Raw genomic sequence first — 16,128 nt, 5'->3', positions numbered from 1 at the left:
TCACGCAGAAGAGCCGTTGGAGATAAATCTACTAGCAACAGTTTGAGGAATCACTATAAAAACATACCAGATGTTGCTCAACGAGTTCTCAAGCTAGGGGTGTTGCAATTCAATGATGGATAAGGACATATGAGAAAGGAAACACACTATTTCAACTCATGCAAGTGAAACACAAAATCATCTTTTGGATACTGTAATGTACAGATTTTGTTTATGATGAGTTGCAGAGGTAGCAGCATGACTACTATTAATTTTATGATGTAATGTGTTGTTCATGTTTCCAGGTTAGCCCAAGCTAAAAGTCTAAACAACTGAAATACTGTTGCAAGTTCACTATAGATGTAGCCATATTCAAGGATTCCTGCTTTGCAACACGTTTATAACAATCCACTAACGGAACAAAAGCATTGACTTTTGGTAGTTTATAACAAGAGCTATCAATTACAGATTTATTTGAATACAGCTGCTACATTAGGATAATGTGGACGCACGAAAATCTGCAACATATGACATGTATTTACACTTGAAGCATAATAAAGTTACGATTAAAAAATCTGGCATATAAATCACAGCAAACCCTCTGTGTGTTTACCCAGACACCCTGTACACGCCGGAGTGATGACACACACACACACACACACACACACACACACACACACACACACACACACACACACACACACACACAAACTTGCAGAGAAACCTGTGCAGTTCGCTTCTCTCGGACAGCCCTCTGATTGGTCTCCTCTGCCATAGGAGGCGTGACACGCGGAGGTGGGCGTTTCACAAAACCAACCTCCACTCAGCTCAACCTCTCATTCACTACGGATTTGTCGAGTAATCTCAGTCTCCCTTCACTTATTTTTTTTTTATTCCTTTGCGAATATACAGAAATCTCTCTCAGATCTGCTGCGTGCGTTAAGTTTTTTAATTAACAGGTTCACGGATAAGCTTCCTTCGGTAAACTTTTAGGTGTTTTTTTTTTTTTTTTTGTGCACAACCTACCTGAGTTGTGTTCCGTCTCTGCACGCCTTCACTCCTCTCCACCATGGATTTGGTTTGGATTGTGGGCTTCGTTGGGAGCGTCTGCGCCTGGTTTGCTTCAGCGGAGCGGCACAGTGTCTACTGGAACAGCACAAACCCAAAGTAAATATGTTTTCCATTTTCTAATGTAGCGCACTTCGAATCGTCTTTGCGCACTCTTGTTTCTTAATCGGTTCTACAAACTGATTTACTTTTGGCATCAAACACACTTTTAACCGCATTTGCAGTGTTGGCAAAGCCGTTATCTTATATTCAGATGCACGCTGAATAGTTGCAGCTCATGTATATTCAGCGAGATGCCTGTGATGAGCGCCTGATAGAATCGACTGTCTGCTGTTGTCATGATAATGCGGGACAGTTAGGAGTATCTTCCCTCTTCGCCTCTTTCTGAGCTCTAACCTGTTATCGTGGTGTTGTTTACCTGTAATTCTTTGTTTAAGCTGTCCAGATTTAATCCGTTTCGCAATCTGTGTAGCCTACCTACACAGCAGCATTAGTTACACCAGGTTATGCCATCTGTTTATCTTTCTGGGCTGATATTGAGGCAGTTAAATAGTTCACGCTTAGTAGGGAAGAGAGCTGCTTTAAATGTAAATGCGGGGGGAGTAGAGGAAACAGCGGGTTTCTGAGGTTTAGGACATTTAATCGTTGAATACTGCTTGTTTTATCTTGCCTGCATGTCAGCATGTGGATACAGTGTTTTGTATGTGCGTGTGCTTGCAGCAAACGTGTCAGTAAACTTCTCTTATGTCTGTATTCATGAGTTGCACTTCTACCCGGGTTTGGATACAATTTTTCCCTGGCAAGGGTTGTATTTTTCTTTTTCCCTGTTGATTTTTACAGGCTTGACTCACTGCAGAATGTGTTGAAAGCTCTGTTGCAATATCCTCCCCATCTGACACCGAGTCCTAACCTCTGAGTAGAGTGGGAGGTTGCCATATCTCCTAAATCAAGAGATATCACTTGGGTTCTTACGTGGCTGTCAGAGAGACATAGGGGTGTTCATATTTCAGGTGGTAAGACGAGTAATAATGGTGTATGACAGTGACAGAGGAGGTAACTTGAGGCCTGCCCAGTAGGTCACGCTGTGGGAGAGAGATAGATTGCTCAGGGAGGAGAAATTGGAGCTCAAATTGTCAGGGTTAGGGGCCATTTGGAGTAAGTGGGGGTCAATTAGAATTATGGTTGATGATGGCTGGGGTGACATGGCTCAGGGTACGAAGAGGGTTAGGTTTTCACTCCACAGATGAACCTCTACGTGCACCCCTACACAAACACAAACACACACACACACGATAGGGCAAGTACAAACAGGTACTCCTGGCAGGCAATCCCTCAATCACAAACCAGCATGTTCAGTCGCACCAAGTGACGCCGTCTGAATCAATCAGGGCTGGGCTTACACACTTTCCCTCTGGTGGGCAAACACATATTGTATATTCAAGCGTTCTTCCACACAAGCTTACGTTCAACCACTTTCTCCCTCCTCATTTCCCCTGTGGTTAAAACAGCAGTTGCTGTTCTCAGAAAGTCCGTAATTACAACGACAAAGCCTTTCACAGGAAATCAGAATGAAGTCCCAGATGGAAAGGCGTTCTGCTGTGTCCCTGCTGTGGAATGACAGTGATCATTCCCATATATATACTGATAATCCGTCTTTTTGCACTTGCTTTTTTTCCAGATGACTGTGCTAAATCTCTCCCTTTAGCTACTCTTAATCCTGTTTTCACAGAAAAAGCACGAGAGTTTTTATTTGGTGCTTTTCATCATTCACCGCAATCTCCCCTCCCCTTTGACCTGTTACTTGATAGCGTGTTTTCTTTTTGTTGGTCCGGGTTAATTGTTCCATCCAATTGGTCAGAGAGCCATCGTTAATCAAATTGATCTGAGAGTGATCGCTTTAGTCCATGTGGTATATACTCATTTCCTTTTTTCCCCATATGGGTGTGTTAAGGGATTTAGCAATACACACACACACACACACTTGCACAGTTTCCCTTCCTAACATGTTTGTGTGCACAGCTTGGGGCCTGCTGACTTCCAAAACTTCCAAGGTCATATCTGCCTGTACCTAAGGACTTTTTATGTTTCAGCACAACAAAATCTCCTACTGTGTGTGTTTGTGTTCGTGACCTTTTTGCTTGCTGGCATATTTGCGACCTTTGTTTCTGATTAGCAACAGTTTAATCACCAGCCAGGTTTGACTGCCAGAAAGAGGCTCACCAGCGTTCAGCTTTGGTCCCGGCATGCCAGCGTGTGTTTTTTGTAAAGGGAGTGTCTGCGCATAAGCTTACTCACATACACAGCATCGCCAGATTCAAGTGACTCACACGCTCTCATACACATTAACCCAGTCTCACACACACACACACACACGCGCGCTACACATTTGGGATTGATGTTGACATCGGCCCAGGAGCCCCCTGGACTCTACAACTTCGATGTGAGGCAATAATCTGCTCTTTCAGTGCTTCTTACTTCCTTTTCCCTTTTCCCTGTTGACAGAGCATGAGAGGACCTCCACCACCCCCACCTCCTCCTCTGCTTTGTACCTGTCTCTCCCTCTCTCTGGCACCTCCCTCCCCCTCTTCTTGGCCAGGTTCCCTCTGCAGCCTGGTTCTGTGGGCTCCGTGAATCTGTTAACCGTTTCATGGCACGCTCACACACACACACACACGTTTGATCTCAAAGAAGTCTTTTAACTAATCTCTTATAATTCTGAAGTGATTTTCAGAACAGCTGTTTGACATTGGGTTAGCTGCGTTTCCAAGTAGTTTCAGCTCACCGTTCCTTCGTTAAAATGAGCTTGCTTCCTGCTGGCTCACACGAAAGTTATTTAAGGTATGTTTCACCCGCATGAAGCATTTTCTCGGTTTTTATCCGGTCAATGTGGCTTTTTTGTGATGCTCCCCATACAAATTGGGGCTTGCTCTTCACGGTGGGCCACAGAAAGAGAATAGTAACTGGTGTGACTGATCGAGGGTCAGAGTTCGCTATGTGATGAAGTGGCACGGCCTCTATCAATCTGTCAGTCATTCTGTCACGTCGGTGGTCCCTGAATACTGGCTGCCACTCAGGCCAGCCCCTCTTCACACAGCCGTGGCTCTGCCTCTGGGAAACTCTTTCTTCCCTCTCCTGTCTTTTCGGTCCCCTTCACTCCTTCACCAGCTTTTATCTCAACTTTACAAGCTGTCCCTTTTCAGTCTATTATTTCCTCACCTCCAGCTCTGGTTCTCAGAGAAGGGGAGAAGGAGGGAAGCATGGTAAGAGGTGTGGAATTTTTTTTAAATTTTTTTTTTTATATATCATTCTTGGCACCCACAGCGAGCCGTCACAAGGCACTTTGCCCTTTCCTTCAGGGAAAAAGAACCCCCCCCCCCCCCCCCCCACTCACACATACACACACTTTGCACTTTACCTTTAAAGCTTCCTTCTTCTACTTCCTTAAGAAAGGCCACTCCACTCTTCCCAGCAAAACTGTTTTCGCTCTCCTTTCGGCCTTTTAACGTGCCCCTCTTGAACGTCTTGCTTAACAGTGGAAATGGTGGAGCCTGTCTGAGAGCTCAAGTTATTAAAGAGAAATGAGAAGGAGAAAACACAGAAGTGTATGTGTAGGAGTAAGTAAAAGTGTCTGTGTGGGTGCATCCATGTTTGAGAGATGAAACATAAGACTGGCTAGTCCACTGGCGTGATTTGGTGCGGGCAATAGATATGAGATGCTTGCAGTTTCCAATTTAAATGAATAAAAATCTAGTTTTTTTTTTTTTTTATTCTTTCCTCATATACATCCAGAACACTTCACTTTTCAAATCCTAATCCATCTTTAACCCCCTGGAATACCCTTCCCCTCCCCCTTCCCTTTAGTTGGTCTCCATATTTCTCTCAAAGTGTCCGCCCCCCTCCCCTCTCACCACTCTTAATCTGGCTTTGTAATCTGTCTGGTGCATTCAATCTGGAAAAAAAATGCTGCCTCGTCAGGCAGATGGTAATCACCTCTTTTGGGTTCAGTGACCACTCAAGTGTGTTGATGATTCCCATCTTTAAAGTCTGCAATCATAATAAAATTTTACCTCAGTGATCACATTGATAAGGTTCTTCTTTTCCTTCCAGCTCACTTGTTCTTGCAGAGTCAGAACAGGAGGGCTTGTTTTATTGACTGAGCTAGATAGTGAATCGGGCCAAAGGTTTTAACTTCCCGCAGGCGTGATGTTGGTGTTACTAAAGTCTGCACGCTGTCTGCTGTGTGTCTCCTGCGAAGTGTTGCGCTTCCTGGTTACGTTTTTCCCGGGAAAACAGCGTATCCTGTCTGCACAATAAACAATACATTTCTCACACACCAGCACACGCAAGGGTTTAAAGGTCTGGATAAAAGGAGCTGATTGAATTTCCCAGGCTCACATTAGAATGAACACATTTAGAGTAAATAACTGAGCAGGGATTAATTGTTTAATTAGGGTTTGTGTTCCAACTTTCAAGCCAAAAGGATGATTTGGGATCTTCCTCCTGTCCCCGCCCCGCTGTCAAATCGCTGCATGTCTCTATTTGGGATTCTCCTCTGATCAGTTTCACCTCGTTTGACCTCGGCCAGTGTTTCTGCCCTCTGCCCGTCCTCATGCTTCTTTCTTATCTACACACCAGACTTCCCCTGCACCTTCCCGCTATGCTGCTCCAATCTGCTCTGCTTTACAAGTGTTCAGTCCCAGACATAAAACCAAGGAGGAAGAAAAGCTCCATTAGTACACAGATTTATGATTATGTTGCAATTACAATTGCGAACAGACCTCGCACTCTCTTTATTAGATGTGTCTGAGCCAGAGATTATGTGTGTGTGCGTGCGTGTGTCCTTCAGACTTGTTTGTCAATTCCTGGTGGCATTCAGTGCACGATGTGTTTGATTGAGGAAGAATTGGCCAGAAAGAGTCGGATATTATCTTTGAAATGAACCATTGTGGTTGTTTTTGTTGTGTAAATATCAGCTATTGTGTAACTTTTTTGTTTTTCCTTCTTTTTTGGGCCTGTTTGTTAAAGGTCTAGATGTAGTGTGTAAACTTGTCTGCACAGCAACTATCGCCACCCCTGCAGGTCAGCTGTATTACCATAATTTCTACTTGACGTCATAAGCAAGAGCTACCATTTAATTAAAGGGGTTTTTGCCTGTACTCACATATTGTTAATTCTCACTGGAATTCATTAAGTTACAATCTGAGATTGTTTTTACAGGAGGAAAAAAAACATTAAACATGAAAATTTTATTTCATTGAAAAAAATCAATCTTGCAAAATCAATTTTCTTATACAGATATTTGCCTGCTGAGAAATGTGATGTCAGAGATGACCTTTCTGCTTTGGCCCTTATAAGATACAAATGGCTCAGGGGACAGTATAAGGCAGCTGGAAAGAGCATATGTATTCATCTAACCCTCCTTAGTGCAGTGGAGTCGGCCAATTATTTCTCTGCTGAACTTAAAGCTTTGTCTCTTCGCTGGGTGGCAAAAGGAGCTCAGCTAGGTCAGCAAAGCACGCCGGCAGAATGACCAATGAACCGGGCGGACAAAGGTTGAATGACAAGACCAGAGAAAGCTGATTGAGATGGATGGTGAAAAGTCACACGGTGCAAAGAATGAAGGCTGAAATATTATGTTAACGGGGTTGGATCATATTTGTTTCTATGATGACCCCTGCATACCCACATCACATTGTGCTTGGCTATGCAAACGGTGGGTCAGAGAGCTGCATAGTTGGAATACCACCAGAAAAGGCTGCGATTGGTTCAGCAGGTCTGAGTGGGGGGAGTGACAGAGTTGACACTAGGATCTGGTTTGCTTATTGAGTGTTGAGAGATAGACAGGGAGTGGGAAGGGTCGGCTGACGTTGATGGATGAATGGGTAGGTAGGTGGATGAAACAAGAAGAATCCGAGCAATAACATTAAACAGTCCCGCTTAACTCAGCTAAGTTTGGATCTGGAAAAAGCTTCACCTGTCATGGAGTCATGTGGTTTTGAGGGATTTATCTTGAAAAAAAGTACTCCCTTGTGTCCAGTGTCTTTCAGCATTCTGTTACCACCTCTTGGTTCCCATTTTTGCACGGACACGTTTGCACACACCCACACATATATAGCTATACATAGACAATGTGTCTTTTTTGAACTCCAAATCTTCAGTGAAAAGCCATAATACCCCTTCTCTATGTGAGAACAATAGATGTGGGAGTGGGGAAAAAAGCTCCACCCTGCCTGTCTCACCCCTTACTCTGTCCCCAGCCGTCATTCCCTGCTCTGGGCCTCGCTGTCCAGTCTAAGCCCCTGTATTAAGTAGGGTCTGGTGCTGATGAATGGACCTCAGTTCAGCCACTGCTCCACCCAATAATCCAGGCTTGGGCGAGCCAATTAGGTGGTCCCCACATTCCGGTTCAGTCATCCGTTGCGGAAAATAATCTTGTTTATGTGGTTAGGGTGACTGTATGAAGCTCTGAGAGACAGTGGGTTAAGAAGACAGGAACTCTTTTTGGAAGCTGTAGTGAGATCTGTGTAGTTTGTTCTACAATGACCTTTATGGACTTTAGAATAGATTTGAATGAATCTTTACAGAGATTAATTCCCATTATCCGTCTGTAGAATTTAAAATGCTTAAAGACCCTTCTTGCTGACTGTCCATGTAGAAAATTCTCTGCTGACTTGGCAAGTGTCCGACCTTTGATCTGCGCCGCAGCTTCTTCGCCTCAGAGCTCTGACATTCCACAGGGTGAGAGAGTACAGAGATGAGAGGGTGATGGATGGATGAAAGAAGGGGATAGAGGTAGACAAGAAAGCAAAATGCAGGCCAGAGAGATTAAAGAAGAGATTAGACTCCTGAAGTTTCCTGAAAAGGCTCCAATAAATTAGGAATTCCTTCTCAGAAGAGGAGGAAGAGTGGTAAGGAGCAACCTGTGACCACTTGGCATTCCCTCGCTATCATCTCTGTTCATTATTAGCATTTATTATCCACCTTATCGCCACTGAAACACACTCCCAGATTCCCCAGAGCACCAGAACAGCAACACACACACGCACACCTACTCAGACATAAACAATCCTTGACTTGAATGTATCAGGCTGAGACAGACACTTGCACACAATCCTTGTTGCATATCTGCCATAACTCCACAGATCATCCGTAAGTAGAGTATTACTCTGCTACTCCATGCTGAGTTTACTGAGGCTTCGAGTATCACTGGCATTAAAAGGCATCCTGGGAAAAAACAATGGGAATAAACCAAAACAGCCTTATTGACTCAGAGACGGAGACAATCTGGAGGAGGGAAATAACAAGGGACACACACTGGGGAAGGCTGAAAGTGAGAGGATTTTGTTTGCTAAAGTGAAGGTGGCATGGTTTGACTTTGTTGTTAAACTGTGTGACACAGGGGCCAAAGCTCTCTTTGAAGTGAGTTACCACAATCAGTTAATTAAGCTGATGATGTGGAACGTTTCAGTGCTGAGGCGTTGGGGGGTGAACAAAAGGCAGCAGGATAATTAAAACTATTTGCCATTAATAAAAGGCACTAGCCAACATCCCCTGGTGCGTTTTCAGTGGCGGTTCTCCCTGCTAAGTGAAGCACTCCATCAGTGCGGGCACACTGTGAATAGAAACACTGTATGAAACGGTGGCATTGATAGAGCAACAGTAGCACTCACATAGAAACATTTACTGGGTGAGACTTCAAAAGCCATTCCCAATTCAAGCCCTTTGACCCACCCCCTTCGCCCACGTCTATTCACCCCCCCGCGCTCTCAAGCCTGCAGGGGCTGGGAAGTGGGGAGAGGGAGGACATAATTACCCCCTTCTAGGGCGACTTTAATACCCTTTTTTTGTGTTTTAATTGCACCCCCTTCAACCTCCTTTCTAATGAACACATTGGGACCATACTACAACCTGTTTGTAATCAGGACTAGAGGTCAGGGAGGGACTGGCTATAGGGAGTTTGTTAGTGTGCGCGTGTGTGTGTGCTCAGGGTGTGCAGTGGGCTGATAACTCTGTCAGGCAAAAGCAGAGAACAACGGTGTTTGTTCAATAGTGTTATCGATTCGCCTGGAATTGAAAGCGGCATGGGGAAAAAAACACTTTAACAGCAATCTGGTAAACAGAGCATGGCAGGCAAACTGCAGATAAGCACTAAGCTGCCTGCTCCGTAGCAATATTATAATTATTCCTCTCCCCACCGAAAGTTGGCTGGAACTTGTTGGCAAGATGGAAGTTTCATTGGTCCGCTAAAAAAGATGCTTGGTTTCTAATGGGCCCGTGTTTCTGGCTTATCTGGCCATCGGTATTGATGGCATGCAGTCAGGCAGAGAGAGGCAAAGGGATGGGGGAAGGGAGCCAGAGGGGTAGTAGGAGTCAGGGCCCACAGTTTGGAGCCACTGTGTCTATCCTTTTACCAAGGGGGTACCAGGGAGACCCCTGGCAACAAACAACAACACCAGCTAACGAGCGACTGGAGCCAGGGCCTGTGCACTTTGATTGTTAGTCACACATATGGACCTTGTCACACAAACACAAACTCCCCAAATGCTACTTGTTACATTTAAGGAGTGGGTGGAGGTGGAGGTGGTGGGTTGATAAAAGCCAGAATTCTCAAAGAAAAGCCTGTTTTAGGAAAGAAATGCCATCACTGGTGTCAGTTTAACACCCCACGGGCTTTTGGGAGCTCATAACTCCTTGAGATCTGTAGATCTGATTAAACAGCAGTCAGTTAGCTATCTCTCTTTAGGGTTAGTGTCGAAAGGCTGTCAAAATATGCGTATATTCGTTGCAAAAGCAACAAAACTCTATATTACACACACATTCGCCCTGTGTGTTGTAAAAATATTTAAGTCTGTCAAATTTCATCTACTCTCAGGGAACCCCTGGCGATCCAGAACAGTAGGAGACGGTAAACTGATAGGCATCGAGCTCAGTACCATGGGAGGAGATGTGTGTCTGCCTGTGTGGGTTCAGTGGGTGTAAATAGTAGGTAGCTACAGCTTTAGGTTGTTGATAGATGGGAATTACTGTGAAGTAAGTGTGATTTTGTGTGTGTGTGCATGCGTGTGTGTGTGTGTGTGTGTGTTGCTTGTGGTCAGCTACCGCTTCAGGCTGGTGATAGATGGCTTTGGCTGAGAAGAGAGCATTAGCTGTGAGCCGCCCCTGGAGCTCTCACTGAGTCAAGAGGATGGGGACAAAGCTGAAATACCTTCAGTGACAATTCCCTGGAGACAACCTCATATCTCTGATGGTATCCCCCTGAGGGCAAAGGACTCATGGACAGTTGAGATAAGGCCAAATGAAACTGCACCAAAGTATTCTAAATTGTTCTTTAAGTAGTCTAAGCTTTCTGCAGTAATCAGTGTTTATGTGCGCACATGTGAAGCAGACTAAAATGATGCTTTTTGTGTAAGTGCTTTTTTGAGCCAGCTCTAAGAGGAGCTGGGAAGTTTAGTTTACTTAAGGACCATAGTAAAAAGGGTGGAGAGGGTGGAAGAGTGAAGGGAGGGTTGAAGGGGGAGGCAGACAGTCTGACTGTCTCTATCTGTATTTGTAATGAGAGGGAGTGTGGTGGAAGACAGTTACAGACTGTCACCAGACTCATGTTGTATCTGTGCCTATCTATCTGACCCTAATGAGTGGGTTAAGACAACCCTGTTCTCAAAAAAAGCTGGGACGCGGTGTAAAATGTAAGCAAGAAGAGACAACAGTGATTTGTAAATCACCTGCATTTATTTAGAAAATGAATCAAGGCAACATATCGGATGTTGAAACTTGGGGCATTTATTGTTTTGTTTTTTTGAATTTGATGCCAACAACTCGCCTCGAACAAATTGTGGCAGGTGGGTCTTTACTGCTACCGCTGTCACGTATCATCTATGAAGTGTTGTAAGAGTTTTAGAGCTGAGGGATATCTGTGTTTTTGTACTATTCTCAAATTCAGCTGCTCAACAATTTGGGGCCTCCTTTGCCATTTTTTTTTTTCAAAATGCGGTGACCAGGCCGAACTGCAATCTAGCCAATTTACCCCTCCTCAGCCCCCTAATTTTTTTTTACTACTGAGCTATGCTGCTGGAATATGTACACAATGTGGTTTTTCTTGCTGAAATCAGCTAGAGCATTCATGAAAAGGAACATGGGAGCACATGTTTCTTTAAAAGCTCTGTTTATTGTTCAGCCATGATGGCGCTTTGCTAGATGTTTAGGTTACCCCTGCTGTGTGCACTAAGACACCATCAGACCATCACAGATGCTGACTTTTGAAGTGTGTCCTGAAACAAGTGAGGAGATGCAACAGCCATAATTTCTTAAATCATTAAGATTGGTTCAGAAATTCCACTTTGCCTTAGTCCGTCTTATCCTGTGGCAGATGCTTTTGCCATTTCCTTTTGCTACCCCAGTTATAGTTTGTCTATCCTTAAGCTTTTTTTTTTTTAGATTGAGTTGTATGTGACCTTTATTTATATTCTTGTCTCTATCGCTCGCAAACTCAGGTGTGTTTCCACTTTTTCTGTCATTATGCATTCTGCTGCTCTACCTGTGTGTTTGTTTGTGTGTGCATGTAGCCTGCAGATGTCAATACTCATCTCCTGTGTTGACGGGCTAACTGACTACTCATGTTTCTCGGTAAACATCATTCAACTCCAGGGAGACACGGGATCAATGTGCACTCGTTGCTAACTCTCAGCACAGCAGCATCAGCTACACTGGCCTCCCGTTCATCCATATTTATGGGCGTGTCCTCTGCAGATCACTTTTTCCCCTTATCGCGTTTTCCTTCTTCGTTCCACCTGAACACGCATATACATCCTCTCATACAAACATTCTTTCTTTCTTTTGCTCTATATCTCCCATTCCTAGACCTAACAGTCTTTCCTCTGATTTCCCTGTTGAATACCGGCGTGTAGCCGATCAATATATAATCAGAGGTTTTGAGGCTTATATTTATTACTGCTCCGATGCTATAAGCACGGTTATCAGTCTCCTGCCACTTGAGTAACCTGCGTCCTCTCCCTCATCCCGACAGGTTTCAGCGGGTCGACTATGCTGTGGAGGTGAAGCTTAATGACTACCTGGACATCGTCTGCCCCCATTACCCGCAGGGTGAGGTGCCATCGATGGATGCTGAGCGATACGTGCTCTACATGGTGGAGCGGGAGGACTACGACAACTGCAAGCCGCAGTCGTATGACCAGATGCGCTGGGAGTGCAGTCATCCATTTGCCCCTCACGCTCCTGAGAAGTTCTCTGAAAAATTCCAGCGTTTTACTCCTTTCACCCTGGGAAAGGAGTTTCGCCAAGGAGAGAGCTACTACTATATCTGTAAGTGTCACGGATCCTGTCCTAGTTCCTAGTTAAACTCATTTTCTAATAACACAGGGAGCATGCAGCCAAGATAAATGTGCTTGGAACTACATGCCAACTCTTCAAATTGACAGCGTTTTCCTGTTCAACATATTAGCTTTTGGATGTTTGCATGACACAAAGTCAGTCATAGAAATGTGGTACTTATGTAATGATGACTAGATGCTAAACACTAATGCTAAGCGATCCTTAAAGTTATCCTAATTCATGCTAAAATAAACATGGACGTCTTTTTGAGACATTTCACTTGGAAAAAAATCTTTTAATCTTAAGGTCATTGCAGCTTGTTGCCTGGAAATGATAAAAAAAACTTCATGTCAATCCATCTAATTATCCCTGATTCACAGAAATCTTATTTTTGCAACAAAGTGTGACCTGGGTGGCGTTTGCATGTTTGTGTACCAGGTGTGATAAGCTGCAGCTCAGTGGCCAGCTCTTTGAAAACTGGGGCGCTGGCTCACTTTGCCAAGTTTTATGCAATACTAGCCTTGCTGTAAACTGACCACAAAGCACAGGCAATGTTGTCACCCTGGCCATGGTTGTAATTAGATAAACGGCAGGACAAGACACACTCTGCCTGATCACAGATGGCTTCCCAGGGCTTTGTACCGTTGTTTTTCTGTTGCCAAGGGTTTGTGTGTCAGTGTTTGTATGCGCGTGTGCATTAAGGTGGATTAAGGGGCCAAGAGAGGATAAGTGTATTAGTAAGGATGTTAACGCCTGTTTTGTTTCTTTCTTCTTCCCTGCAGCCAAACCTTTGCACCACCATGGCCAAGAGTGCCTGAGGCTGAGGGTGGACGTCATAGCCGCAGATGGTAAGTTTTTGACCACCCTCTTGGATGAAAGGAAAGCAGTACAGTCACCTCTAACAGTCGTGTTTTAGGCTATTGCAAGACAGAATGATTGATGGCCTTTTTTTTTTCCAGGCTCTCAAGAGGCCAGAGTGGCTAAAGGGGGCACAGGTGGGACTGCAGTTGGAGCCGGTGGCGGGGTTCACAACCCATCCAACAGGCTGCCTGCAGGTATGTAGCCCAACCTCGTGTCCTATCTAATTATCCCTGACCCTAAAACAATCCAGGTACATTTGGGGTTTATGTAAATTTATGGTACTAATGTGTTTTCTTTGTCTCCTGTCCTCAAGCAGATGACCCGGTGGTTATCCTGCCAGATGTTCAGAAGAGTGCACGGACAAACTCCGCAGCGGCAGCTACATCCCTCTCAATCCTCTCAGTGCTAGTCCCATTTTCGTTACTGTTTTTGTTGCACTGAGAATACATAAAAAGGATTTCTGTTGGCAGACTTTTTTTGGGGGGGGGGGATATTTTTGGGGGTTTTTTTTCAGAGACTACAATGAAGACAGTCCGTGGGGTTGAAAACCACTGACTTAAAAAAACAAAACATGCCCAGTGCTGGCCGCAGGGAGAGACTTTTGAAGCTTGCAGAGTACAGATGGACTCGCTTGCACAACATGTGCTGAGCAACTTTGAGCGTTTGAGACAAGTACTTGTGCTTTGTCTTATTTTTTTTTTGTCCAAAAGATGACAGTATTTTTCTGGAAAGACTAAGCTCTCCTTGATTTGTGCTATTTGGGGCTCCCCCATCAAACCGACCGCTCTGGAGGAATTCCCTGCAAGAGAGAAGAAAGAAGTTGAAGAGGAACCTGAAGTGGCTGAAGGACAATCAGGAGCTACGACACCAAGTTAACCAACTTTGAATTTTATACTGACATGGGGGACAGGGAGTCAGCATTTAAAGATACAAGAAAGGAAGAAAATAAAAAGTAATCTCAAGCCTTTTGAGCCAAAGATCAGTCATCTCTCCAACTTGTACACTATTCCACCCTGAGTACTGCGTACTATTTGTTGTATTGTTATTGTAGCGGTATTGCGTGACCTTGCTGTCCCAGGTGATTGCGTTCTCTTAATGTAGCATTAACAGACACAAAAGTTGTTCTCATGACCACCATTCCTTCGCAGACCATGTGCTTATATACTGTAGCACTAATACTGCACATCAACATACACTCCATTTAAAACAGTGCTTAATCCAAACACACACACACACACACACACACACACACACACACACACACACACACACAATCATCAGACGCTCTGTAACACATGGAAACACTACGTTGAATCATGTTACGTGTACATTCTGTGAAGATAATTTATAACATTTGCAGCTGAGACGTTTTACTGTATATACCATGTGCTCACAAAATGAAATGTTTACTGTTGCCGATGGGGAGGGCCCCCGGTGGAGGTAGTATTTGTGTGAAAGGCAATATGTGCGCGTTTAATTGAGAACAGGAGAATGTGTGTAAGCTGTGCAGCGTTTGATTGAAAGCGTGTTGAGACAAATGTTGTTGGTTTTTTTCTGCCAAAAGAAACACTGAGATGTTGTGTGAACCGCAGAGAGGCTGGACTTCTCTGTTTGTCGCCTCGCAATGGTTAAAACTGTCTGACACAAGGAGCTGGTATTAAATCTTTCTTTTTTAGCGCAGGACTCACCCCTGTGTGTCATGGTGCTTTCCACCCCGACTGGAAAACAAGCAAACACAAAGTGGGGCAATCAGCTATTTAGTTTTAGAGCAATTTAAAAAAAAAAAAAAAAAAAAAAAAAAAGTTATAGTCACCAGTTCACAACAGACGAGACACAGCATCAAACCCAGTTGCCAAGCACATCTTCACCTGACAGGCTGGCTTGATTCAACAAAGCACAACAGTGTATGACTACCATTGAAGTCAGTCTTTTTTTTATCTGAATTCTTGTTACCTAATTTTGTACATGTGTAAGTAAGAGAAATGTATAATATGTGTACATATAAATATATTATAGATTCTATAAAAAGCCTGTTTGATAAATATGATAAATGTGAAAACTTTTCATGTGAAAATAAAAAAAAAAATATGTTTTTGAGAAAACTAGAATGACTTTCTTGTGATTATTTTTAACCGCGGCAGTATTTAAGCAGTGTTGGCCCCACCCCTTTGAGCTTTAATAACTAATGGATGCATTAGCATAGAATTTTGTTTTTCGTGGTTACCTGTGAGGCTTTTCCAGAGCATTGGTATAGTTTGGAGTAAAGTGGCTCTGCAGCTAATTGGCAGACATGCATTCTTTTTCAAATGCCAGCAGGGGGCGACTCTTCTGGTTTTCCAGTTGTACAGAAGTCTATGAAAATGTGACCCTTGGTTCTATTGGTCCGAATAGAACATGAAGTCCATGGTTTTAATAATGTCCATCAGACTCAGAAAGTAAGGTTATCAGGGCTCTGTTTTCTTGAAGTATCAGGTTCCTCCACAGGCTTTCTGGGGACTGGCGAGATCGCTCCATGAGCTTAATGTGCATCTTCGGTAGCCATTAGTATTAATTGCCTTGGTATATTTTGGGTAATTTTTTTGCTGGAAAACTAGTCCCAAAGCATAATGCTTCTACCTCTGTGCTTGATTGTAGGGGTGGTGTTCTTTGGGTCATACTCAACATTTTTCTTCCTCCAAACACAGCAGGTCAAATTGATGGTAGACCAGTTCAGTTTTGGTTTCATCTGACCACCACACTTTCTTCCAACTCTTCTCTGATTCATTTAGATGTTCAATTCAATTCAATTTTATTTATATAGCGCCAAATCTCAACAACAGTGGCCTCACGGCGCTTTATATTGTACAGTAGATCGTACAATAATATATACAGTGAAAACAACCCAACAATCCT

At 43.8% G+C, this 16,128-nt stretch overlaps 1 protein-coding gene across 2 annotated transcripts; it reads left to right on the top strand.

Moving 5' to 3' along the window:
• The first annotated feature begins 820 nt into the window (after nt 1-820).
• efna1a (ephrin-A1a) lies at nt 821-15,344 on the top strand. 2 transcript variants are annotated; one of them, XM_085395753.1, is made up of 5 exons: nt 821-1,146; nt 12,071-12,366; nt 13,158-13,223; nt 13,335-13,430; nt 13,553-15,344. In XM_085395753.1, the coding sequence occupies exons 1-5, from the start codon at nt 1,049-1,051 to the stop codon at nt 13,675-13,677; spliced, it is 681 nt and encodes a 226-aa protein (XP_085251879.1). In that variant the 5' UTR covers nt 821-1,048; the 3' UTR covers nt 13,678-15,344. The 2 variants fall into 2 exon arrangements, with proteins under 2 accessions (XP_085251879.1, XP_085251878.1); XM_085395752.1 differs by having other exon boundaries at nt 13,550-15,344.
• The last annotated feature ends 784 nt before the right edge of the window (nt 15,345-16,128 follow it).

Source organism: Rhamphochromis longiceps, linkage group LG22 (genome assembly GCF_057381845.1).
Source record: "Rhamphochromis longiceps isolate RC_006_pf linkage group LG22, R_longiceps_female_GT1.1, whole genome shotgun sequence".
Classification (NCBI taxonomy): Eukaryota; Metazoa; Chordata; class Actinopteri; order Cichliformes; family Cichlidae; genus Rhamphochromis; species Rhamphochromis longiceps.
The sequence above is the reverse complement of the archived record's forward strand: the minus strand, read 5'-3'. Positions and strand labels throughout refer to the sequence as shown.

Coding starts and splice junctions, on each gene's coding strand:
- efna1a (XM_085395752.1), top strand. CDS start 1,049: ATGGATTTGGTTTGGATTGTGGGCTTCGTTGGGAGCGTCTGCGCCTGG. Junction 1,147..12,070: donor TGGAACAGCACAAACCCAAA/GTAAATATGTTT, acceptor TCATCCCGACAG/GTTTCAGCGGGTCGACTATG. Junction 12,367..13,157: donor AGAGAGCTACTACTATATCT/GTAAGTGTCACG, acceptor TCTTCCCTGCAG/CCAAACCTTTGCACCACCAT.